This window comes from Bos indicus x Bos taurus, chromosome 14, assembly GCF_003369695.1.
Source record: "Bos indicus x Bos taurus breed Angus x Brahman F1 hybrid chromosome 14, Bos_hybrid_MaternalHap_v2.0, whole genome shotgun sequence".
NCBI lineage: Eukaryota > Metazoa > Chordata > Mammalia > Artiodactyla > Bovidae > Bos > Bos indicus x Bos taurus.
Window position 1 is genome coordinate 26,513,934 of NC_040089.1, and position 26,856 is coordinate 26,540,789.

At 37.6% G+C, this 26,856-nt stretch overlaps 1 protein-coding gene across 3 annotated transcripts in view; it reads left to right on the forward strand.

Moving 5' to 3' along the window:
* The window catches only part of RAB2A (RAB2A, member RAS oncogene family), a 72,686-nt gene that overhangs the window by 30,160 nt on the left and 15,670 nt on the right, over window positions 1-26,856 (forward strand). For 2 of the 3 annotated variants that reach the window (XM_027561039.1, XM_027561040.1), the window contains 4 exons: window positions 7,310-7,377; window positions 14,296-14,378; window positions 14,756-14,899; window positions 20,950-21,061. In XM_027561039.1, the coding sequence (XP_027416840.1) occupies window positions 7,310-7,377; window positions 14,296-14,378; window positions 14,756-14,899; window positions 20,950-21,061 (407 nt within the window). The remainder of the gene's footprint in view (window positions 1-7,309; window positions 7,378-14,295; window positions 14,379-14,755; window positions 14,900-20,949; window positions 21,062-26,856) is intronic. The other variant, XM_027561041.1, reaches the window with a different exon arrangement.

Sequence of the window (26,856 nt, forward strand, 5' to 3'; positions counted from 1 at the left end):
CATCCTTTCAGCTCACACACCTGGTTCCTAATGCTAAAAGTTTATTTACCCCATCAGGTGTAAAATCCATTGATTCTGCCATCTTTGTACTCTCACCTCTCTTGCTTTCTTACTTCTCCCCTTACCCAGCTTTAATTCTAAGCCTTATAGTTATGTCATTATAATTACTCCTGTGTATACCCTCAGCTGCCTTGTCCCCGCTCTTAGTTATAGCCCACTCATTCCCACTGTGTTTATTTTACTTCCTACTAGTGGACAATTTGACAAATACTGATCCAGAAGCTAGGCTATTTACATGTTCATTACACCTTGCTTCCTCTCTCCCCCACTTTAAACCATCAGCCTCTAAGAAGTGAGTGCTGAAAGTGAAAGTATACTCTTGGAGAAAAGGTGGTGTTGTTTCCCATATCACGTGCCCCACAAGAGATCAATTAAAAGCATGCCTCATTTATTTGGGGTTCACCTTTCTGATAAAGTTATTTAGAATGTCATTGCCGAGAACTAGGAAGATAGCTTAAAAGACCTTGTGAAACATCCGGTTCAGATCTCACAAAGACCCTTTTTCCTGATCTTAGAACATAAGCATACTTTCCTAACAGGTTGTGATTGTTATGCTGCTGCTGCTAAGTTGCATCAATCGTGTTCGACTCTGTGCAACCCGATAGACGGCAGCCTACCAGGCTCCTCCGTCCCTGGGATTCTCCAGGCAAGAACACTGGAGTGGGTTGCCATTGCCTTCTCCATGTGATTGTTATGAAAACACTGTAAAAATCCAAAGAAAGTTAAATTCCCCATGTAAACTTGCCTTTGGCCCTCCAGCAACCACTGTGAAGAATTTGGTATGTGTATCACCTTCTAGAGTTTTTAAATATATTATAAACACACATGTAAAACTGTTCTCATTTGCTTTTCCTCCGCAGATATACTAAAGTACCTGTTCTTTCTTACCTTTGCCTTGACTGCGGCTTGTGAATGACGTTAATATTTGTGAATTGGAGGGAGAAAAGTCGCTATTTGACTTTTTAACTCTTTAGTTTTAAGTACGGCTGAACTTTTAAAAATATGTTTAAGAAACATTCTGTGTCTTTGCTTTGAATTATGTGTTTTTATCTTTGCCCTCTCCACTAATAGTTTTCTTTAGTCAAATTCATTGATGCTTTTTGTTATGACTTTCAAGTCTTACTAAAGAAGGGATCCCCTTTAGTGTGTATGAATTATATACATATTCTTTAAAATATTCTTTTCATACTATAAATTTATACTTCATCTGGTATATGGCCATGTAGGTTATTTTCTTTAATCCCTACATAACTTGTGGCCCTACACCATTAATTAAATAAGCCATTCTTTCTTTCCTATTTGATTTAGCCTTTCTTATCTGCTAAATCTCTGTATATATATCAGCCTGTTTGGGGACTCTCTGTTCCTTTTTTTTTTTTTTCCTATTTCATGAGGCAGTATCATACTGGCATTTACAGTCACTTTCTAATTACTTAATGTGTGGTTGACGGTTTTCCTTTTCTAAAAATTTTCTGAATTTCTAAAAAATTTTCTGAATTTTCTTAATTATTTTTGTATATTTGTTCTCCAGTTGAACTTTAGTCTCTTTGCCAAATTGCAAAAGTTTTAGTGAGGCTTTTAAAATTTGGTAGGAAATATATTAATTTATGGACTAGTTTGGAGACAGTTTATGTTTTTACCATATAAAGATTAGCTATTCATACACATAAGATGTTTTCTTTTATTCCAGCTTTTAAAATGCTCTTCAGTAAAGTTTTACATAAGGTCTTGTGCTTTTACATTATTTTTGTATTTTATGGATTTTGTTGCTATTGTAAACAGGTTTTTCCCACCATTATTATTGTTTAATCATTTTGCATATTCTAGGTAGACATTTTGGCCTTATCTGTAAGTCATAATATTTTCTTAGCTAATATCTATACCTTTTGTTTTTGCTGGTATCTATAGTTTTGTTTCTAGGAGTATCAGCCTTCTTCCCCACCAGTCTCTGTTTTGAACTTCTGCAGTTTCTGAGTTCCAGGAGTAGATCCTTTTTTTTTCTCAAGGCGGTCTAAGGAGGGCTCCTTATGGCTGTTAACTTGATACCAGCCCTGCTGTCTGCTTTGGCAGTGCCATCTCGGGGGAGCAGCCTCACCCTGCCTCTGCACCTCCACGTGCCCTGGCTCTGGCAGTGGGCCCCTTCTCATTGGGATTGCCATCAGTAGTCACCTCATGAGTGACGTGTCATCATTAGTTAGAAATCTTGGAGTATAGTATGAAATAATAATGGATCCATAAAAATACTTAACTGTGTGCCAGGAAGTAAGTAGATGGTAACTAAGGCACGTGATAACTTTATTTTAAATTGAAGTATAACTAATTTACAATGTTAAGTTAGTTTCAAGTGTACAGCAAAGTGAATCAGTTATACAAATATATGTTCTTTTTCAGATTCTTTTCCATTATAGGTTATTACAAGATCTTGAGTGCTGTGCTATACAGTAGGTCTCTGTTGTTTACCTATTTTATATATAGTAGTGTGTCTGTGTTTATCCCAGACTCCTAATTTATGTCTACCCGCCATCCCCTTTCATAACCATAAGTTTGTTTTCTGTGTCTGTATTTCCATTTTTATAAATAAGTTCATTTGTATCATTTCTTAGATTCCACATATGTAATAACTCTTAATCTTGAAGAAATTTTGAGATGGGTATCATTAATATGATTTACAAATAAGAAAAACTAAAACAGAAGAGGTATAGTAACTTGCTCAGGGTCACACAATTAGTTGGTATCAATTGTTAAATACTAAATAAATGTTTACTATGCAAGGATGCAAGCACTTACTCTACAAGGATGATCACAATCCAGAGGTAATTTAGAAAGTGTGTATTTACTCTCAGAGTGTTTTGTCCTGGAAGGTTCAAAGTGAGTAACATTTGAAAAAATAAGCATCACTCCCTGACAATGTCAGGTAAATGAGGCCTGGCCTTTGGCTCCACAGATAATTTCTCTGGCAGCCAGAATTGGCTGTTAATTGAAAATGTATCTGGGAAGAGAGGCCCAAGGGCATAGGGGATGATGGTTTATCTCATAAAAAAAAAAAGAAAACTTTCTAAATAAGCTTCTTAAGCACACACACACACATGTACAAATATATGCTTAACTAAAACGATTTAAAATTTTTACAGTCCAGTGGAGATGTGTAAGGTTTTGGGTTTTTGTTTGTTTCTAAAATTTCTAGGACACTTCAGCTTTCAGCATTTTCTTTTACCACATAGAATACAAAGGTAAAGCCTGCACTGAATGAACCCAGTTATGAGAAGGTAAATTGGAAAGAGTTATGTTTTTGAAGCGAAACTTGAATTCTTTGTTTCTATTTCACTTGATAGGAAAACAGAAATCATGGTTTTTCAGTAATCCACTGTGCTTGTCAGTTTTTTCTTATCTCATTCCTGGATAATATAGTAGTAGCCTTTTAAAACTAGTTTCTCGGCCTCTTGTTTTTGTTCTCTGTCCTGATCCTATTAATAAGTGAAGTTAAAATGGCAATCGTTCTGTATTTTCATGCTTTAGAAACAGTCTTGATTTTCATATAACATGGTTTTCAAATTAGGTATGTTTTTAGAGGCAAAATCTTTGAAGACTTTTTAAGCCTCAGTAGTCTCCACAAATCTAGTGGAGGTGATGGAATTCCAGTTGAGCTCCTTCAAATCCTGAAAGATGATGCTGTGAAAGTGCTACACTCAGTATGCCAGCAAATTAAGAAAACTCAGCAGTGGCCACAGGACTGGAAAAGGTCAGTTTTCATTCCAATCCCAAAGAAAGGCAACGCCAAAGAATGCTCAAACTACCACATAATCGCACTCATCTCACACGCTAGTAAAGTAATGCTCAAAATTCTGCAAGCCTGGCTTCAGCAATACGTGAACCATGAGCTTCCAGATGTTCAAGCTGGTTTTAGAAAAGGCAGAGGAACCAGAGACCAAATTGCCAACATCCGCTGAATCATCGAAAAAGCAAGAGAGTTCCAGAAAAACATCTATTTCTGCTTTATTGACTATGCCAAAGCCTTTGACTGTGTGGATCACAATAAACTGTGGAAAATTCTGAAAGAGATGGGAGTACCAGACCACCTGACCTGCCTCTTGAGAAATTTGTATGCAGGTCAGGAAGCAACAGTTAGAACTGGACATGGAACAACAGACTGGTTCCAGATAGGAAAAGGAGTCCGTCAAGTCTGTATATTGTCACCCTGCTTATTTAACTTATATGCAGAGTACATCATGAGAAACACTGGGCTGGAAAAAGCACAAGCTGGAATCAAGATTGCCGGGAGAAATATCAATCACCTCAGATATGCAGATGACACCACCCTTATGGCAGAAAGTGAAGAGGAACTAAAAAGTCTCTTGATGAAAGTGAAAGTGGAGAGTGAAAAAGTTGGCTTAAAGCTCAACATTTCAGAAAATGAAGATCATGGCATCTGGTCCCATAACTTCATGGGAAATAGATGAGGAAACAGTGGAAACTGTCAGACTTTATTTTTCTGGGCTCCAAAATCACTGCAGATGGTGATTGCAGCCATGAAATTAAAAGACGCTTACTCCTTGGAAGAAAAGTTATGACCAACCTAGATAGCATATTCAAAAGCAGAGACATTACTTTGCCAACAAAGGTCCGTCTAGTCAAGGCTTTGGTTTTTCCAGTGGTCACGTATGGATGTGAGAGTTGGACTGTGGGGAAAGCTGAGTGCTGAAGAACTGATGCTTTTGAACTGTGGTGTTGGAGAAGACTCTTGAGAGTCCCTTGGACTGCAAGGAGATCCAACCAGTCCATTCTGAAGGAGATCAGCCCTGGGTGTTCTTTGGAAGGAATGATGCTAAAGCTGAAACTCCAGTACTTTGGCCACCTCATGCGAAGAGTTGACTCATTGGAAAAGATTCTGATGCTGGGAGGGATTGGGGGCAGGAGGAGAAGGGGACGGCAGAGGATGAGATGGTTGGATGGCATCACCGACTCGATGGATGTGAGTTTGAGTGAACTCTGGGAGATGGTGATGGACAGGGAGGCCTGGCGTGCTGCGATTCATGGGGTCACAAAGAGTCGGACACGACTGAGTGACTGAACTGAACTGAACTGAGTCTCTGTCTATATACTTTGAATAAAGGGCTAAATATGCCAAAACTCAACTGTGGGTTAAGTTAAGCAAAGGGGGTGATTAGAGTGTCTTGATTATTAGGGATATTAGAGTGTCTGGAGTTTTATGTAGACTCCACAAGAGGGTGGGGACGTGGACTTGGAAATGGGCAGGAGTGAAGCATCCTAAGAGGCTGGAAAGCAGAAACCATAACAGCCATCCTCCCGTCAAAGGACGGAATGGTTTGCCAGTCAGTTTGAGTACCTTCATCCCTCTGCTCAGGGTGCTGGTCCTTGCTTGGCTTGCCTCCCCATCCATGGTGTCGGTCAAGGGTCTGTTTCTAATTTGCCATTGTTTTTCATCAAATTTGACGTTACATATTGGATTTAAGAAATCTTAAATCCCACTGAGCAATGCAGATGTTTTTGGATTGTGGTTAAAAGCTTTTCCATGACAATGGGAGGTAAAACAGGATTTCTCTCTGTGGCTACAATAGATTCTTGAAAAGGCTTCCAATTTGTCAACTATCTTGCTGATTTGTAGAATTTTATACTTTAGGACATTCCTTTTAAATAGTGGGCATTTCCAAGAGCATTTGTACTGTCCTTAGCTGCTAGTTTCTTTCCTCAGCCACTCATTTTCACGTCACTGAGTAAGCTGGTGGATTGTTGTTTTGGGTATCCCCCCACCCTGTGGCATAGACGGTATATGACTATATGCATATAGATAGGTAGATGTGTAAACACTGTAGTGGTTTTTTATGAGGTTAATTGTACAGTTTTGCATTTTTCTTTCTAGTACATCCTGACTCCTAGGTCTTCTCTCTGTGCTTTTCCTGTATTTCTGAGTCTGAGAAACATACCATTAGTTTCTTTGTATTGACTTTGCCCCTAGTATGGAATAAATAATAAAATACAGAATAAAAACTCAATCAAGTTACATATCCTGAAAGGGTAAATCACCTTTCTATCTCACCTTCCTGATCACAGTTGGGGGAATTATAGGAGATGCTGAAGTGAAATTCTGGCACTGGGCAATGTGCCCTTCCCTGGGCAACTAAAAGCTGTTTTTCTGCCAGGATGACATCTGGTTTCTGGGGACCATGTGTGTCTCCCCGTCACCCTGACTCTGATCTAAATACTGAAAGAACACACTCCAAGCAGTAATGATTTGGTGTAATGTAAGTGATAGACTTCTTGCAGAGTCTCCTTCACAGCTGTTTGCTCTTCTGAAATTATACCCTCTTTTTCTCCTCCTCCTATTTTGATGACTGAATGAGTATTTTCAAAAGATGGTAAATGCAAGGGAAAAAGCCAAAGTTGTAAGCTAGCTGATAAGTGTAAAGTTTGTATTCCCTTAACCTGCAATCCTGTCTCCTGTAATTTGCCAAAAATCATAATCATAAGTTGAAAAATATATGCAGAAAATTCATTTCAGCATTAACTACTTAGTGAAGATTTGGAAACAACCAAAATTTGTAGCAGTAGAGTACCAGCTTAATAAAATGCATGTATATCTAAAGATACATAACACACAGGACTATTATGTGGCCATTAAAAATAATAGTATAGTTTTATATAATTTTTTTATTGAAAAAGTACTTTGTGGTATGGAATAATGTTTATGACATAGTGACTGAAAAATTGCAGGACAGCATTTGTGTATTCCCATTTATATAAAACTGTATGCTTCTATGTGTATTTATTCATGGTGAGATTTCTGAAAATATGTTTAAACAGTGGTCATCTCTAGTGAATGAACTTGGAGATTTCTTTCCTAGTTGATAACCCATGATGGAACTAAGACTATGATGTTGAAATTCATCTGTCCATTTTAGTGATTGTTAAACCACATTAACAGTTTTTAAGAAATTGGTTCTTGAATCTCATTTCTAATTATTTTTAATATTATTGAGCCTGCAAAACATGAAGGGCACAGTTGATGTCTTGACTACACAAGACTCAGATATCTTAGTGTTTAATTATATTCTTAGCCTGTGTCTTATGAATATCTCTGCCTTATACATTTTCTAAGGATGGGAGCTGTATTTGTTAATCTGTGTATTATTTGGCATAGCATGTCCTAGAAATACCCTTTTTAAAAAAAATCCTTAAATGTGAAGTATATTCCCACTAATTTGCCTAACAAAACACTTTCTGTTTTATTCAGGTGTTGAGTTTGGTGCTCGAATGATAACTATTGATGGAAAACAGATAAAACTTCAGATATGGGATACAGTAAGTATAGCGAAAATACCTTGTATGACCTCAGTAAAGTCATTTTATAAAAGTACATTGTTGTGTGTGTGTTCAGTTTTATTGTTATCTTATGACTGTTATGGTTTGTTAGACACTGACGTTCTTGCAACCATGACATAAAATGTGGTAACAGAAAAGATTCATTTTTATCATGCAGTATTTTCAGCAGAGGTACCCTAGGTGTCAGGTGTAGGGGAACATATTTGAGCAAATTCTCAGGCTGTGGGATCTAAATAGAAATGCTCCAGAAACTATGTTTTTAAGAAAAACAAGCAGTATGTCTAAAGTATACATGTGAATTAAAATATATGAATGTCAGTACCATAGTCACTTGATCTGATAGTTTATTAGTTTATTCTAAAAGGATGATTTAGTCCTGAGCACTTGACGCTACCTTGCTCCCGATCCTGTTGTTTACGTTCATCGAATGCCAGTTCAGTATCCTGTCACATAGTTTTTAATGGCAGTTTCTCATCTGAACCACGGAAAGTTATTTGCATGACTGTTTTTCTTTATTTTCCCATCTTCTGCATAAAAGATAAGTACTTTATTGTATACATTTGATATGTAGAGACCTCAAAGAGCCTTTGCTTATGTGGCTTATCACTAGAGATTAAAGCTGAGAAACTTATTAAACAGTTCATTATTAATTGATTGTAGAATAACCCTGATAAACTCATTGTATATTAGCATAAACAGTGCAATTTTTATGGAAATTGACCGTTTTCCCAAGACAAAAAGCTATTTTCCAGTGTGAAGAGTGTCATTTTGTTACATTTTGAAAATTTTTACACTCTGCTTAGTAGAAGACAGCTGGATTCTTGTGTCGCCCTGTGCATCAAGTCTTTTGTGTGTTGTTTTCTTGAAGTCTATGAAGAGAATGACCCTGCCCATCAGAACAAGAACCAGTTTCCCCCCAGTCAGTCCCTCCCATCAGGAAGCTTCCATAAGCCTCTTATCCTTCTCCATCAGAGGGCAGACAGACTGAAAACCACAGTCACAGAAAACTAACCAATCTAATCACATGGACCACAGCCTTGTCTAACTCAATGAAACTATGAGCCATGCCATGTAGGGCTACCCAAGATGAATGGGTCATGGTGGAGAGTTCTGACAAAATGTGGTCCACTGGAGAAGGGAATGGAAACCACTTCAGTATTCTTGCCTTGAGAACCCCATGAACAGTATGAAAAGGCAAAAAGATAGGACACTGAAATATGAACTCCCCAGGTCGGTAGGTGCCTAGTATGCTACTGGACGGCCTCACCAACTCGATGGGCATGAGCTTGAGTAAACTCTGGGAGTTGGTGATGGACAGGGAGGCCTGGCGTGCTGCAGTCCATGGGATCGCAAAGAGTCAGACACAGCTGAGCGACTGAACTGAACTGATGAAGAGAATACAACCTCACACAGATAGTTGGGGAATGGAGGACCTCATGGACCCTTCAGGAGTCTCAGGGACTCCCAGGGGTCCAGGTCAGTGTAAGCACCACTACCTTAGGGCAATTAGGACTTAATTCTTCACTGAACCCCAGTTGAGAAAACCCAAAAGGTTTAGGACGACAAACAGCATAACTCTAAATTAGTAAATGAAATGGAAAATACAGGGAATTTTACTGCCACGTGCCTCTGGTCTTTTTTTTTCTTCCTAATCTTGCAGTCTTACTGTCTCACCTGTCACCTTTAATGCCATTACTGAAGGAAGGTACCTTGAAGAATATTCAGTCTCACAGACTGGATTCTCAAGAATGCTGAGCGAATTTCTGGAGGCTGTTGTGAGACCTAGGTTTCCTCATGTTTCCTATGTGCCACACAGTCATCCCAAAATGGGAAACCCTAAATCTGTCTTGCTCTGTTCCAGAATCATACATGGGACTCTGTGTTTTTATGCTTTCTTGTTTCCTCTTTCTGCAGTGCAAATTTATGCATTCACCATTTCTTAGTGTTTCCCCCACCCCCAACCTGTAGCATCTCATAACTTTCAGGATTTATGTTCTGTCAAGCAACGAGACTTCAAAACTGCATAGAAAAAAGAAAGTAAAATATGAAAACTCCCTTCTTTCCTAGGGATTTTAATTAATGATCTCTAACCAAAAGGAAATTTTTCTACTTCTGTATTAATAGTTTCTCTTCTTTTCCAGAAGTGATTGTTTTACAGAAACCAGTTGGCTTCCTTAGCTAATAAAACATTTTTGTGCAACCCAAATCCTTCACTGTAGTGTGAACTAAACTATTTACTATTCTTTAATATGTTTTTCATACATTGTGCCTTGCATAAATGCTTTGCTTGAGGTCACTCTACATTAATGTCTCCCTCCCACCTGTGTCTCACGTTTTTCTTACATGACAGTGTTAAAAGAATCTGAAGTCAGCACTTACATCCTCTTAAGTCTTTTTGCAAAGTAAATATGCTTAGATTTGTTAAAGCATCCAACATCTCTTCTTTGCTAGATCTTTGCAACCTTTGTTTTTCTTCTCAGAATCTTCTTAAGTTTCTATATGAAATTCCCTTAAAAAACCTAGAATTAAATAGTCCTGGTTGACTTTTTCTCCATCCTTGCTGTTGACACTAAGACAGCCTAAAAATTACTGTGATGCTTGTTAATCCTGCTGTCATCCAAACCAGTAGTCTTCCTCTTGCATGTAAACTTCAGAATCTTTTTCCTTGATAACAGCAGTCCTTGATCATAGGTCTAGATTTTTAAGTTGAGTAAAGTACCTGAGATTCCATGTTTGGGCCCTGGACAGCTCAGTTGGCTACTTAGAAATCCTTTTTTCTTTTTGGCTCTCAGCTGTGTTCCATGTAACTAGAGTTGTAAGATAAATGACTAACAGTGAAACTAAAAGGTATTACTGTAGTATTGATTCTCACAAATTTTAATTTTCTAACATTATTGGCTGTTTGGGATCATTCAAGGTGACGTATTTGAGTGTCTGCTCTAAGTAAACTTCAGTATTCTGAATTGGGCTATCCCTCAAGGAGATCTAAGGAGGAGAAAAAGATAAGCATGTGAGTAGTGTGTTCATTCTATCTAATCAATAGTATTAGACCCAAATGATCACATGAAGTTGCTTTTGGATTTGTGAGGGGAAAAGGCTAAGTATAGGTTCTGGTGGACAAGCTTGCTCTCTTGTGAGAGGATTATGGAGCTTGAACTGGTCCTCAGAGGGAATAGATATTGGGGAAGTAGAAAGAGGAGAAAAATTTTCAGACAAAGAGTTAAAACAGAGGCACAGAAGCAGGAATATTCAGAATATGGATAGAATACCAGTAGGAAAAAAAATGGCTGTAAGACTTTTATTGAATAATAATATAAAACTCTAGAGAAACAAATAGAAATCAGATGCCCAAGAGGTTAGGATTTACATTCAGGGTAAAGATTTTTGAATAATACTAGCTTGATGCGTGTAGAGTTGTATATTAATGGAGGTAACAGAAGAGGAGGAGGTTTTGATTTGCATTTCTCTGATAATGAGTGATGTTGAGCATCTTTTCATGTGTTTGTTAGCCATCTGTATGTCTTCTTTGGAGAAATGTCTATTTAGTTCTTTGGCCCATTTTTTGATTGGGTCATTTATTTTTCTGGAGTTGAGCTGTAGGAGTTGCTTGTATATTTTTGAGATTAGTTGTTTGTCAGTTGCTTCATTTGCTGTTATTTTCTCCCATTCTGAAGGCTGTCTTTTCACCTTGCTAAACTGGAGCCTTTTATACAGAGTGAAGTAAGCCAGAAGGAAAAACACCAATACAGTATACTAACACATATATATGGAATTTAGAAAGATGGTAACAATAACCCTGTGTACGAGACAGCAAAAGAGACACTGATGTATAGAACAGTCTTATGGACTCTGTGGGAGAGGGAGAGGGTGGGAAGATTTGGGAGAATGGCATTGAAACATGTAAAATATCATGCATGAAACTAGATGCCAGTCCAGGTTCGATGCAGGATACTGGATGCTTGGGGCTAGTGCACTGGGACGACCCAGAGGGATGGTATGGGGAGGGAGGAGGGAGGAGGGTTCAGGATGGGGAACACATGTATACCTGTGGCGGATTCATTTTGATATTTGGCAAAACTAATACAATTATGTAAAGTTTAAAAATAAAATTTAAAAAATAAATTAATTAATTAAAAGAAAAAGAAGAGGAGGAGGAGTTAAATTACCAAACGGGTTACTACAAAAATTGTTATCAATGGAAAGGCACATAGAGAAGCCAATTTGGGGGAATCTTTATATCCTTAGCTGCTATTAGGAGTCCCTTTCTACAAATAATGCTATATCTTGTTCAATTTCAAACTTCTAAAATCTCTTTAAGCCACCATCTTATAGTGAAGAGGATGAAAAATATCTATATATCATAAATTGATTTTCTTTTCACTTAAAACATATCAGTTGATCATAGTTCGAACAGGTTTATATTAAAGTGTTTTTTAAAGACTAGATTATTTTGCTTCAGTATGATCAAGATAATTAACTATTGGGCTAGCTTTCCGCAATTAGTTGTTTAGTAGGCCAGGGTATGGAATGTTGTTCCTACAAGTCAGGTCTCAAAAAACTTCTGAATACTGATCTTTGCTTATTACAAAGTAATCATAGATTTTAAGATGCATAGCTGTGCTCATAACAATCACTTGGAATGTTGTCGTTTTTTTGCTTGAATTTTTGTTTGATTTTGTAATTATGGCAAGATCCAGATTCAGTGGATTTAGTATAAAGTGATGCATAATATACATTATTTCCATATTGCAACATGTTTGTTCTTTGTAAAACAATTCAGGAGGAATGGGAATGATATACAGATATGTGCTTTTCCTAAGTTTGTTTCCGTTTTACTATTTCTTATTTGAACTATAAACCCTGAAGTTTTAGATCTCAGAATAGTTCTTCTGTATGGTCTGTAGCAATGCACAGTTAACCCTTGAACAGTGTGGGGTTAGGGTTGACAACCCTCCACGGTCAAAAATCTGGATATATAGTTGGCCCTTCTCCATGGTTCTTCCTATCCCTGGTTCTTCCATGTCTGTGGATTTAACCAACCTCAGACTATTCCACATATAAGTGGACCCACACAGTTCAAAACCATGTTGTTCAGGGGTCAACTATATTCATTTTAATTCATCCCACAAAAGATCCCACCAAGATCAGTTTAAAGAACTTTTACGTTTGCTCTTTGTATAGACTTGGGAGATAGAAGAGCTCTAAACGTGATTTTTGTCTTGAACACATAAAATACTTACCTTTTTTTTATTGTTTACCACATAATCCTTCCTTGGTATATATCATTCACAGTGAAGTAAATCTGTTAAAAATCTAGTCCTTAGTTTTCCCATGCTAAGCAGTTAAAAGAGGAAATTCCCATGAGGTTTGCCTTTTGAACTTGGATTTGAGAGAATTTTTTTTGAAAGCTGTGTCCCAATAAATTATGTAAAAATAATTATAAGTAGTTTCATACTTCCAGCTAGTATCTAGTGTTTTAACCTCAAACTCTGTGAAATGAGCTGGCTCTTTTTACAGCCCTTTGATGTGATGGCTTTCTCAGTATCTAATTTATCGCAAGACATAGTGCCAGAATTACTTTCAAGTTACCAAAAGAAGGTCTCATTCTTTAGTTTCCACTGGGAGGAGTTCTTTTTTACTGCATCTTAGTATGTCAAGACCTACCGATGTCCACTCATTTAGGTGGACGTCAGTATGGATGTGACAGCAGGATAGAGTGATAATCGTTTGGTGCATTTGCCTGAGACATTAGAATTCAGCTTTCTCTGCATGTCTGGTGTGTGCCAGACCCAGTGCTAGGCCCTGGGAGGATAGGAAGAACCACAGTAACAGCACTTGAGTATTACTACTAGAACAGGGCAGAACCTGAGCTGTCTGTGTGCATTCTGAGGGTGGGAAGGACTGAATATTTACGCTGGAAGATCAGAACTCAGAATGCAAGGAGTTAGTAGATTTTTAATTAAAAAATTATGTAAACAGGCTTTGTTATGTACTTAATTTACATGCCATTTTTTTCTCAAAGGTTGAAATGATTAAAAATGAAAAATTATTTTCGATAAGAACTGCCTCAGTTTTAAACCCAGAGGCAAAAGGCATATCCCACACCAGCCTCTTAAAGAGCAGAACACTAGTGCCACTAGTAGCGGAGAGAGATTAACTGTATCTCTGAGGTCTGTTTTCACAAGTGTGTGTTAAGATGACTTTCATGTCCTCTTGCCTTTTGACAAGCATTATATATCAAATACAGAGAAAATTGATTAAGTGTAGAGAAAAGAATTTCATAAATTCAGAGCCATTTTCTGTTTTTCATAATAAAATGATTGCTCAAAGAATTCCATCTGATCATTGTTGAAAGCTCACTGCAGTTTATGATATAACTGATAAAATCTGCATCCTTGGCCTTCCAACAACCTTTACACCAGCAGATGGTGGGCGTAAAGATGTCATTCATCATTTATTTACAATGGACTTTATTTATTCTAGTGTCAACAGCTGCCCCAGGGAGTGGGTTATTGAATTCAAATGTGAGGCTCTGGGTTATTTGCTTCCTTTCAAATTTGTCTTCAGAGCTTAGTTGCTAGGAGTCCATTCTGTGTTCTAATAATGATTCATGTATTGTGAAGCCATTCAGTAAATTGGGTTGTCAGGGATTGCCAAAAAAGGTTTCGAGGTCTTGTTTTGGGGGGTGGGGGGTGTGGATTGCATGTGCGTCTGGTTGACTTGAGCAGTAGTGGTATTAATGTGACTTTTTCCTAAGACTGGTGAAGTTAGGATTTCTTCTTTTCCTTAATGTACTCATTCTCTCCCTGTCCATGTATTCCACATATGAATAATAAGAAAACGTAGAGAGGACTGCTTATTAAAGGGAACTCTCAACCTTTTCTTCTCTCCTCACAGGCAGGGCAAGAGTCCTTCCGTTCCATCACACGGTCATATTACAGAGGAGCAGCAGGGGCTTTGCTAGTGTATGATATTACAAGGTGAGAACTTGCAGATTGTTTGGCTCAGTGGTCAATGCAGAGAATTTTTCTAAGTATCAGTAGTATAAGTATAACTTTGCCTTTATGTCCTGACTGCTTGCCTTTAAAACCTGTGTATCTTGAATTAAATTTAAATTTCCTACAGAAATCTGTAACTGAGTTTCTCTCTTATATAAATAAGCATCCCAAGTTGATCAGTTTGGTTGGTAATGATATTTATACATTGGAATTTCCTGAAGTGAGGTTACATTTAATTCTTAAACTGAACTATAGTCATTGAGCTGTGACTCCAGATATTGTACTTAAAATCTGTTTCTTGTTTCATTGCATATGGCTAAAAATAATCTTTAATGGAATGTATACTGTTCATTGTACAGCACTAGGGAAAATACTTTGAAAATAGTCATCGGATTATCACTTATGTTTAGGAGAGACACATTCAACCACTTGACAACCTGGTTAGAAGATGCCCGCCAGCATTCCAATTCCAACATGGTCATTATGCTTATTGGAAATAAAAGGTAAAAAGACTATATCTTTAAATCTTTATTGCATAATTGTGAAGACTGGATAGCTGTTTATGTGGTAACTGTTAAAGTGCCTGTCTTGTACATTGTCCAAAATGTAAGTTATTGATTTCTTAAATTATGAAATTTTTAGAATATTAAGAGGTTTCTTTTGGTTTTTAAAATACAGATCATAAGCTTTATTGGAATTTATTATTATTTGAAATAGTTTTTGTTGGAAGCTGTATTTTAAAGAATATTTTTATGCCATTTTATCTGATTGAAAGTGAAAGTGAATCCACTCAGTTGTGCCCGACTCTTTGCAACACCATGGACTGTAGCCTTTTACGCTTCTCTGTCCATGGATTTTCAGTCAAGAATACTGGAGTGGGTTGCCATTTCCTTCTCCAGGAGATCTTCCAGACCCAGGGATTGAACCTGGGTCTCCTGAATTGTAGGCAGATGCTTTACCGTCTGAGCCACCAGATCTGATAAGTAATTTAAAATAAAACCCACTGATTTGTTTGGTGGCTAGGTTCATTATTATCCAAAATACTTGGCAGTGGAAATAAGAATCTATGCAGAACCCAGAAAAACATTTTTCCCTTTTTCAATTATTTAATATGTATTATATGAATTAATGCAATACATGGATTAATCAGGTGTATTTCTACTTGAAGGCCGAAGCACTTTTATTAATAATATTGTTTAATAGATACCATATTTAGTACTTTTAAGCTTACCTCTAGGACTTACATATTAGTGTCATCTTAATATTGTTTTTACAATCTTATTTTACTTTATATTTCTAGATACTATAATTGCAGTGAATGTCCTTGGGTTTATGTTTTAAATGATAGTATAATACATCAGAAAAGTTTCTTGACCATAGTTTCTATAAAGTTTAAGAGTATAGGAAAGTTTTCACTAATTTAGTAGAAAATTACAGTGGTAACAATTAAAACTATTATTTTTAAATTGGCAGATACAGAATTCATTCATTCTTCAGGTTTATAAAATAGTATTAAAAGATAATATTTTAAGAAAAGTAAAAGCATGACTGTTATATGGTAATGAACACAACAAAGCTTTTATTTATTTCATCCATTAATGAGGGAACCAGTAAGATAATACAGTTGTTTCGAAAGAGAACTCAAAATACCACACGTTGATAATCAAATAAGGAATGCTGAAATGAATTTACAGATGGATACAAAACTGAACAAAATTCACAGACTGATAGCTGTATTCCACCAGGGCTCAGCTTGCATGTCCATGGACAAGAATTACTTGCATTAGTATCTGTTTTTCATAAGTTAGTTTCTCTTTACTATATCTACAATCCTTGAAAACTTGAGGGGTGCAGTTAAAGCAGTGCTTAGAGGGAGATTATAACACAAAACACTTGTATTAGGGAAGAGTTTCAAATCAGAAACCTGAACTTTACCTTAAGATTAAAACTAGAAAGATAAGAGCAATTTAAGCCTAAGGTAAACAAAAATAAATAAGGAGGTTAATAAAAAGAAAACCAGTAAAACTAAAAGCTAGCTCTTGAGAAGACTGAGAAAAGAAGATACATTATTAATATTGGGAATAAAAGAGTATCATCACCACAGATCCTTTAGATATTAAAGGGATAGTGAGAGAGTAGTGTAAACAAATGGACTGGGGAGATGTTGGTCAAAGGAGTGCAGACTTGTAGTTAGAAGATGAGTAAGTTCTGGGTTCCTCATGTACAGCACTGTGATTATAGTTAACAGTACTGCACTGTGTACCAGGTGCTGTGAAAGGAGATCTTAAACATTCTTAGCATAAAATAAAATGATACATGATGTGATGGAAGTGTTAGCTGATGCTACAGTGGTAGTCATATTGTGTTATATAAATGCTTCAAATCAACACATTGTGTCCCTTAAACTTACAGTGTTATAAGTCAGCTGTGTCTCAAAAAATAAGTAATCCTTAAACAATTTAAAAAATATATTTTTTTCACAGCTGTTTGATTTCCCAGTTCTAACTGTAGTTACCATAGTCTTTGTAAACTTCCTCTATTAGATGACTGCCTTCTTATCTGTAGAATCTTTTAGTCCAAAAAATAAATCTAAATAAATGGAGAGATATACCATGTTCATGGATTGGAAAATAAATATTTTTAAGATGTCAGCTTTTCCCAAATTGATCTGCAGATTCATTGTAATCCCAATCAAAATGCTTCAGTCTTTTTTAAGCAGGTAGAAATTGACAAGCTGATTTAAAAATTTTTTGAAAATGTGAAAGTCATAGAATAGCTAATATTGGAGGATTTGCTGGTTTCAGTAAAGTGACTTCAAGATTTATTGTAAAACTACTGTAATAAGTCTGATATTGGCATAGATAGACATAGATCAGTGAAACAGAGTGAGAAATCAGAAGTCAATCTATATGTATATAGTTTGTTTTTTGATAAAGATGCCATGGTTCAGTAGGGGAAGAGGTAATCTTTTCTTCAAATGGTGCTGGAACAATTGTATAGCCATGTGCAAAAAATTAACCTTGATCCTTACCTCACACCATATACAAAAATTAACTGGAAATGGATTATAGACCTCAATGTAAGAGCTAAAGGTATTAAAAAAAAAAAACTCTAGAAGAAAGCATAGAAATTTTAGGGATTCTGGTTTTGTCAAACATTACTTACATAGAGAATGATCAACTTAACAAGTATTGTCAAGGATTTAGAGGAAATTGAAACTCTCTTACTGCTGGTGGGAAAATAAAATCATACGATGATTTTGCAAAACAATTTAGGAGTTTCTTTAGAAAATAAACACACATTTGTTATACCACTTAGCTATTTCACTCTTAAGTATTTACCCGAGAAAAAAGATGAAAAAGGAGACATGTTATGTTGTTCCATTTATATAAAACCCTAGCAGATGCAGACTATTCTTTAGTAGCAGAAAGCAGATCATTAGTTGCCTAGGGCACAGGGGAAGGAAAAGGTGAATTACAGTGGGGAATGGTGGCTTCACAGGGTATACACATATCAAACTCATCAAGTTTTCTATTAAATGTGTGTTTTTTTAATGTTAGTTATATTGCTATAAAGCTGTTTTTAAAAAAGTAACATAACAAGTAAATATTATACTGAGTAGATTAAATTTTTTTTAGTGTTATTTTAATTGAGGTTTGCTGTTAAGAGAACATACAGTTGTCCCTCCGTATCCATGGGGGATTGATTCTGTCATTCCCCTCAAATATCAAAATTCTTTTAAGATTAAGGCTATTGGAGGGAAGCTTTGGTCTTTGTATTCAGTAATATGGAAGTATTCATACTACCATTCAGTGGTGATGTGTGAAATAATAAGAGGAGAATATTTGAGGAACAAAGAAAATTTTCACACTTTTATCTTACCAGTGTTTTTCTTGTGTCTAAAACGAGACTGGGGCAGCTTGTTGTTTAGTTAGTAAGTCATGTCCGACTCTCTTGGGACCCCATGGACTATAGCCCACCAGGCTCCTCTGTCCATGGGATTTGCCAGGCAAGAACACTGGAGTGGGTTGCTATTTCCTTCTCCAGGGGATCATCTTCCCAATCCAGGGAGTGAACCCTGCATTGGCAGGCCAGCTTTTTACCACTGAGCCACCAGGGAAGCCACTTAGGTGGCTTAAATTTGGTTGCTGCCTGTAGTTGAGTTGTGAAAAGCAAGAGCAAAATATAGTGTATACCAAACATGTTTCTAATGATTGTAGAAGGGTAGTTCTTTAGGATACACTAGCTGTGGAAAGACATTTTAGGGAAGAAACTAAGAAAAAAAAAAAGTATGACATTTAAAGAGTGAATGGGCAATGAACAGAGATAAATGGGATTATTATCAGATAAGGGGAATTGGGGTAAACCTGGAGACAGAGAGTAAGCCATTTTTGAGTTAGGTGAATTAAGCTGTAGGGAGCCAGTGGAACCATTTGAGAAAGATAGTGACCTAGTCAGAATGACAGATGACATAGATTTTTCTTAACTGTGGCATTTGACATTGATTATACAAGAAATTAGAAAGCAGAGTATAAAGATGAAAGTTTTTAATAGTTAAAGGATTAGAATACCCTAAACAAGAAAGCATAAATTAAGAAAATGGTTTAGGAAAGAAAGATACTTAAGTAGTAAAAGTGATTTGAGTGGGTTTAATGGGATGAAAAGTCGAAGACAACAATATGATTTTATGCCTGGAAAACTGAAGAAATGAGTGCTAAAACAGAACTGAACACTGAAGTGCCACTTTCTTTCGTTCCAGCAACCTCTTATATGTACACATCCTTAACCCTCTGCTAATATAACATTTGTAAATGTAGACATCATCAGAGATACTGGTAGGGAAAACTTGTGAGTAACTTGAAATATCCCCAAATAAGGGATTATTTAAATGAAACGTGGCATATACAAACATTCAGAAACGTAAGATCATGGCATCTGGTCCCATCACTTCATGGCAAATAGATGGGGAAACAGTGGCTGACTTTATTTTTCTGGGCTCCAAAATCACTGCAGATGGTGATTGCAGCCATGAAATTAAAAGACACTCCTTGGAAGGAAAGTTATGACCAACCTCGACAACATATTAAAAAGCAGAGACATTACTTTGCCAACAAAGGTCCATCTAGTCAAGGCTATGGTTTTTCCAGTGGTCATGTATGGATGTGAGAGTTGGACTATAAAGAAAGCTGATCACCGAAGAATTGATGCTTTTGAACTATGGTGTTGGAAAAGACTCTTGAGAGTCCCTTTTGATCCCACCAGTCCATCCTAAAGGAGATCAGTCTTCGATGTTCATTGGAAGGACTGATGTTGAAGCTGAAACTCCAATACCTTGGCCACCTGAAGCGAAGAGCTGACTCATTGGAAAAGACCCTGATGCTGGGAAAGATTGAGGGCAGGAGGAGAAGGGGACGACAGAGGATGAGATGGCTGGATGGCATCACCGACTTAATGGACATGGGTTTGGGGGGACTCTGGGAGTTGGTGATGGACAGGGAGGCCTGGCATGCTGCGGTTCATGAGATCGCACGAGTAGGACACGACTGAGCAACTGAACTGAACTGATACACATAAAATGGGATGAAGGGCAGTTAAGGGAAAGTATTTGCTTGAAGATTTTGTGTAATTTAAGGCTAATTTCAGATAACAAGAGTCTTAAGGATGATTGTCAGATAAGGGAGCTGAATTTCAGTAGCACATTGCCGTATCACTGTTGAGGGTGTACCCCAACCGTTATTTTTTATTCCTGCTAGAATATAAGCTCCATGAGGTGGCCGGGGTGGGTGGGGGGGAAGTGTTTTATGTCTGATTTGATGAGTGGTCTGTCCCCATATCCTGGAAATGGCTTCGCACACAGGAGGGCCCCAGATTTCAGTTAGATAGATTATCTTCATCCAGTTATTCAGACGGAGTTTAATTTTTTTTTTTAACAATAAAACATACTTGAAGAAGAGACAGCTACTTTTTACCCCTGCCTTAACTAATAATACAATTCCAGTATGATAAAAATGAATACCGTACTTTTGTCCAAAATTTCTAAATTAGACTTCTATTTTTCTCTCTCTTCTTTCATTAACAGTTTTATTGGGAATTAAACCAACTAGGATAAATAATTAATGTTTCAGTAGTACTTTGAATTTTATCAGTCAACTTTCTGTAGTTTCTGAGGATTGTGTGACTAATTTTTAATCATATTCAGACTCTGAGTCTGGCTGAAGGATGAGGAGTCTAGTGTAATTTTGCTCTCTCATTATGTTGAGTAAGACAGTTCCCTTCTTTCGGAACCTGCTGTACTCAAAGGTGGAATTTGAGGCTTGATGTTCCCTTTGAGTTTCTCTGGTTTTAGCATTCTAGGACTCTAACTTAGAATCTTTCTGCTTGGATTGTTAGTTCTTTGAAGCTCAGCAGTGTGCACTTTGACTTTCATAATATGAAGGATAATGCAGTTGATTATTAATGTGTGGAAAAATTAATTGGAAAAATGGTCAGCATAACTTTGAGTCTAATTGTACTGTGATGGTTGATAACTGAGCCCTTTCTTTCCCATGTTCAGTGATTTAGAATCTAGAAGAGAAGTAAAAAAAGAAGAAGGTGAAGCTTTTGCACGAGAACACGGACTTATCTTCATGGAAACTTCTGCTAAGACTGCTTCTAATGTAGAAGAGGTAAATAAAAGGCCTTTTAAAAATGTTTATCATTCTACATAATAGCAATCATTTGTTAATCATTTGTTGGTTATACTCCATAAGCTTTTTACACACAGATAGTTGTTGAAAGTAGAAAATTTCTTTCCTTTGAAATACCTTGTAACATTCATGTTATATCAGATTCTTAAATTATATTCTGACCCTTCTCTTGAAGTCAGAATGATTTAACAGATATATACTTTGTATATACTTTCCCTAAAATCTTCTTTAATGTGGCTGAAGAGGGAAAAAAAAGAACAGTAATGAAATTTGGAAGTGTTTCAAGACACTAAACATTTGTAGCTGTTTGCATCCACTTCCGCTTAAATAGAGGAAGCATTATTGCTGTGTAACATTATATACAACATGGGAAATTCTGCCATATTTAATAACTAAGATTTGTGGTATCTCAATTATTTCTGTTGTCAGCCTGAACTGTGGAAGTTTTCTGAACACACCATATTTTTCTGTGCTTTGTGTATGTGGGATATGGCATTTATTTACTACACGTGCAGGAGTAGGCAGTTAATCCTCTCTAAGGTAAATGTATGACTACACTCTAGTTCATAAAAAGGAGAAATGAGACTTAAGAAAATATGTAGTTTGTACAGAGTAATGCTGCAGTTTCCGCCTTCTGCATAAGAATTTTAAAAGCAGCTGCAGAAAGGGATTCTGCAAATGATTGGAGAAGCACTTGCTTTAAGGATAGGGGTCCTAGGCCACAGCTAGCACTGTGCCTTCCACATAGTAAACAGTGAGTACATATTGATTAGGAATAATACTCGTCTAATTACCTGTTGAACTCGGAAGTTGACCATAGTAGTTCAGCAGCATTGGTATTTTCACTGAAGAATTCTTGGGTAAGATATCCTGTTCATCTCCACTTAGTGAGGTGCTCTGTGATTGTCCTTAATATGTTTCTTACAGGCTCCAGCTAATGCTTTACCTGTGTTACCAATTAATTGCAACTTGAAGACATATGAAAATGTTTTACTTTACACAGCAAACCCAGAGAGAAATCCATTCTGTCCTCTTGTTTAACTTAAAATAGAAAGTTGCCTGTTTCAGTGATGCATTCCTTTCCTAGAGGTGTTGGATTTGAAACTGGAGGGGCTAGTGTGTTGTGGTGGTTTCAAGACATATGAAACATGTTCTTATTGATTATTAACAGTGTATTTTCTGTTGATTTTGAGAACCTTAAAACCAGAACTGTCTGTATTTTATGAAAGAGCTGTCCTATGAAGTCAAATGACAAGACAGCCACTACCGGAAAGTAATTCTGAATTTCTCGTTTTAACTCTGAAGCCTTTGTGTTCATTTTCTTATTTTTAACAAGTCACAGTAGGTATTTATTTATAAGTAAAAAATTACTGTTCATTTGACTGAACATTTAAATGAAGTATATTTCATTAATGTTTTGGCAGCATTATTACAAAAATTCTGTATCTGTGGTTAATAATGAAAATAATTGTTTAAATTTGATCAGGGCAGGAATTGTCCATACTCTTGAGAGAACAGCACTTTTCTTAATCACGTAAATTAATTTGCCTCTCAGAAGCGAAGGATATTAAGAGATAATCTTTTTAAATTCCATTTTTAAAGGATTCATAGATAAGCATTGCATAATATAACATGTGAGATCTTACCTAAGAGCTAAAAATGTTTCATGACAAAATAAGAAGATGGAAGTCCATTCTATGATCCAAAGGAAATCAAACTTGAATCTGTACACAACTTAGAAACTAATTGAACATGGAAATAATAACCAAAGGACTCCTGCATCTGGGAACATGGAGTAGACTGACTTCCCACCTGCTTTTCCTAATGAGTACGACTAAAACTCTGAGCATTATATGTAAAACAATTATAAGAAGACAGAAGGGTGGCAAGAAGAAGGCCAACCAGCTAGAGACCCTGGGATCTGAGGAATGATGCAGCAGGGGTTCCCTTGGTTTATTTTTGCCTCATATACCTCAGATTGGGTTCGAGAGTAAGTGGCAATCCAGAAAGTTGTGTTGTTTTTCTGTTTTGTTCCTTCCAGAAGATGTAAGTACATGGCATAAAGGCATACAGCTCACAAAGGAAGGAATAAGTTGTTTATATTTGTGGATGATATGATTATCTCTGTAGAAATCCCAGGAATTTGTTCTTGTTCAGTCTCTCAGTCGTGTCCGATTCTTTGTGACCCCCTGGACTGCAGCATGCCAGGTTCCCTTGTCCTTCACTATCTCCCTGAATTTGCTCAAACTCATGTCCCTTTTTTCATTGATGCCATCCAACTATCTCCTGCTCATCCCCTTCTCCTGCCTTCACCTGTCCATTGTTACATGTCTGGTTCTAACTGTTGTTTCTTGACCTGCATACAGGTTTCTCAGGAAGCAGGTAAGATGGTCTGGTATTCCTGTCTCTTTAGGGGTTTTCCACAGTCAGAGGCTTTAGCATAGTCAGTGAAGCAGAAGTACGTGTTTGTCTGTAATTCCCTTGCTTTCTGTGATCCAACAGATGTTGGCAATTTGATCTCTGGTAGCTCTGGTTCCTCTGCTTTTTCTAAATCCAGCTTGTACATCTGGAAGTTCTCTGTTCATGTACTGTTGAAGTCTAGCTTGAAGGATTTTTAGCATTACCTTGCTAGCATGTGAAATGAATACACTTGGGTGGTAGTTTGAACATTCTTTGACATTGCCCTTCTTTGGGATTGGAATGAAAACTAACCTTTTCCAGTCCTCTGGCCAAGGGATTTACAAAATAAATTAGAGCTAGTAAGTTAGTTCAGCAAGTTCATAGTATACAAGTACTGCATCTCAAACTCTTTTGTTGACCATGATGGCCACTCCATTTCTTCTAAGGGATTCCTGCCCGCAGTAGTAGATATAATGGTCATCTGAGTTAAATTTACCCATTCCAGTCCATTTCAGTTCTTTGATTCCTAGAATGTCGACATTCACTCTTGCCATCTCTTGTTTAGAGATGGCACTTCCAATTTGCCTTGATTCATGGACCTGACATTCCAGGTTCCTATGCAATATTGCTCTTTACAGCATTGGACCTTGCTTCTATCACCAGTCACATCCACAGCTGGGTACTGTTTTTGCTTTGGCTCCATCCCTTCATTCTTTCTGGAGTTATTTCTCCACTGATCTCCAGTAGCATATTGGGCACCTACTGACCTGGGGAGTTTCTCTTTCAGTATCCTATCACTTTGCCTTTTCATACTGTTCATGGGGTTCTTAAGGCAAGAATACTGAAGTGGTTTGCCATTCCCTTCTCCAGTGGACCACATTCTGTCAAATCTCTCCACCATTACCCACCTGTCTTGGGTTGCCCCACGGGCATGGTTTAGTTTCATTGAGTTAGACAAGGCTGTGGTCCTAGTGTGATTAGATTGACTAGTTTTCTGTGATTATGGTTTCAGTGTGTCTGCCCTCTGATGCCCTCTTGCAACACCTACCGTCTTACTTGGGTTTTTCTTACCTTGGGCGTGGGGTATCTCTTCACGGCTGCTCCAGCAAGTGCAGCCATTGCTCCTTACCTTGGACGAGGGGTATCTCCTCACCACCCCACTTCCTGACCTTCAATGTGGGATAGCTCCTCTAGGCCCTCCTGCGCCCATGCAGCCATGGCTCCTTGGACGTGGGGTTGCTCCTTCGCGCTGCCGCCCTTGGCCTCGGGCTTGGGGACGTTGGGTAGCTCCTCCCGGCCACTGCCCCTGGCCTCAAACGCTGGGTCTAGGAATCCAAGTCTATGCCCAACCAGTAATGCTGAAGAAGCTGAAGTTGAATGGTTCTATGAAGACCTACAAGACCTTTTAGAACTAACACCCAAAAAAGATGTCCTTTTCATTATAGGGGACTGGAATGCAAAAGTAGGAAGTCAAGAAACACCTGGAGTAACAGGCAAATTTGACCTTGGAATACGGAATGAACCAGGGCAAAGACTAATAGAGTTTTGCCAATACAATGCACTGGTCATAACAAACACCCTCTTCCAACAACACAAGAGAAGACTTTACACATGGACATCACCAGATGGTCAACACCGAATCAGATTGATTATATTCTTTGCAGCCAAAGATGGAGAAGCTCTGTACAGTCAACAAAAACAAGACTGGGAGCTGACTGTGGCTCAGATCATGAACTCCTTATTGCCAAATTCAGGCTTAAATTGAAGAAAGTAGGGAAAACCACTAGACCACTCGGGTATGACCTAAATCAAATCCCTTATGATTATACAGTGGAAGTGAGAAATAGATTTAAGGGCCTAGATCTGATAGATAGAGTGCCTGATGAACTATGGAATGAGGTTCGTGACACTGTACAGGAGACGGGGATCAAGACCATTCCCATAGAAAAGAAATGCAAAAAAGCAAAATGGCTGTCTGGGGAGGCCTTACAAATAGCTGTAAAAAGGAGAGAAGCGAAAAGCAAAGGAGAAAAGGAAAGATATAAACATCTGAATGCAGAGTTCCAAAGAATAGCAAGAAGAGATAAGAAAGCCTTCTTCAGCAATCAATGCAAAGAAATAGAGGAAAACAACAGAATGGGAAAGACTAGGGATCTCTTCAAGAAAATCAGAGACACCAAAGGAACATTTCATGCAAAGATGAGCTCGATAAAGGACAGAAATGGTATGAACCTAACAGAAGCAGAAGATATTAAGAAGAGGTGGCAAGAATACACAGAAGAACTGTACAAAAAAGATCTTCATGACCCAGATAATCACGATGGTGTGATCACTGACCTAGAGCCAAACATCCTGGAACGTGAAGTCAAGTGGGCCTTAGAAAACATCACTACGAACAAAGCTAGTGGAGGTGATGGAATTCCAGTTGAGCTCCTTCAAATCCTGAAAGATGATGCTATAAAAGTGCTGCACTCAATATGCCAGCAAATTTGGAAAACTCAGCAGTGGCCATAGGACTGGAAAAGGTCAGTTTTCATTCCAATCCCAAAGAAAGGCAATGCCAAAGAATGCTCAAACTACCGCACAATTGCACTCATCTCACACGCTAGTAAAGTAATGCTCAAAATTCTCCAAGCCAGGCTTCAGCAATATGTGAACCGTGAACTTCCTGATGTTCAAGCTGGTTTTAGAAAAGGCAGAGGAACCAGAGATCAAATTGCCAACATCTGCTGGATCATGGAAAAAGCAAGAGAGTTCCAGAAAAACATCTATTTCTGCTTTATTGACTATGCCAAAGCCTTTGACTGTGTGGATCACAATAAACTGTGGAAAATTCTGAAAGAGATGGGAATACCAGACCACCTGACCTGCCTCTTGAGAAACCTGTATGCAGGTCAGGAAGCAACAGTTAGAACTGGACATGGAACAACAGACTGGTTCCAAATAGGAAAAGGAGTCCGTCAAGGCTGTATACTGTCACCCTGCTTATTTAACTTATATGCAGAGTACATCATGAGAAACACTGGGCTGGAAAAAGCACAAGCTGGAATCAAGATTGCCGGGAGAAATATCAATAACCTCAGATATGCAGATGACACCACCCTTATGGCAGAAAGTGAAGAGGCACTAAAAAGCCTCTTGATGAAAGTGAAAGTGGAGAGTGAAAAAGTTGGCTTAAAGCTCAACATTCAGAAAACGAAGATCATGGCATCCGGTCCCACCACTTCATGGGAAATAGATGGGGAAACGGTGGAAACAGTGTCAGACTTTATTTTTCTGGGCTCCAAAATCACTACAGATGGTGACTGCAGCCATGAAATTAAAAGACGCTTACTCCTTGAAAGGAAAGTTATGACCCACCTAGATAGCATATT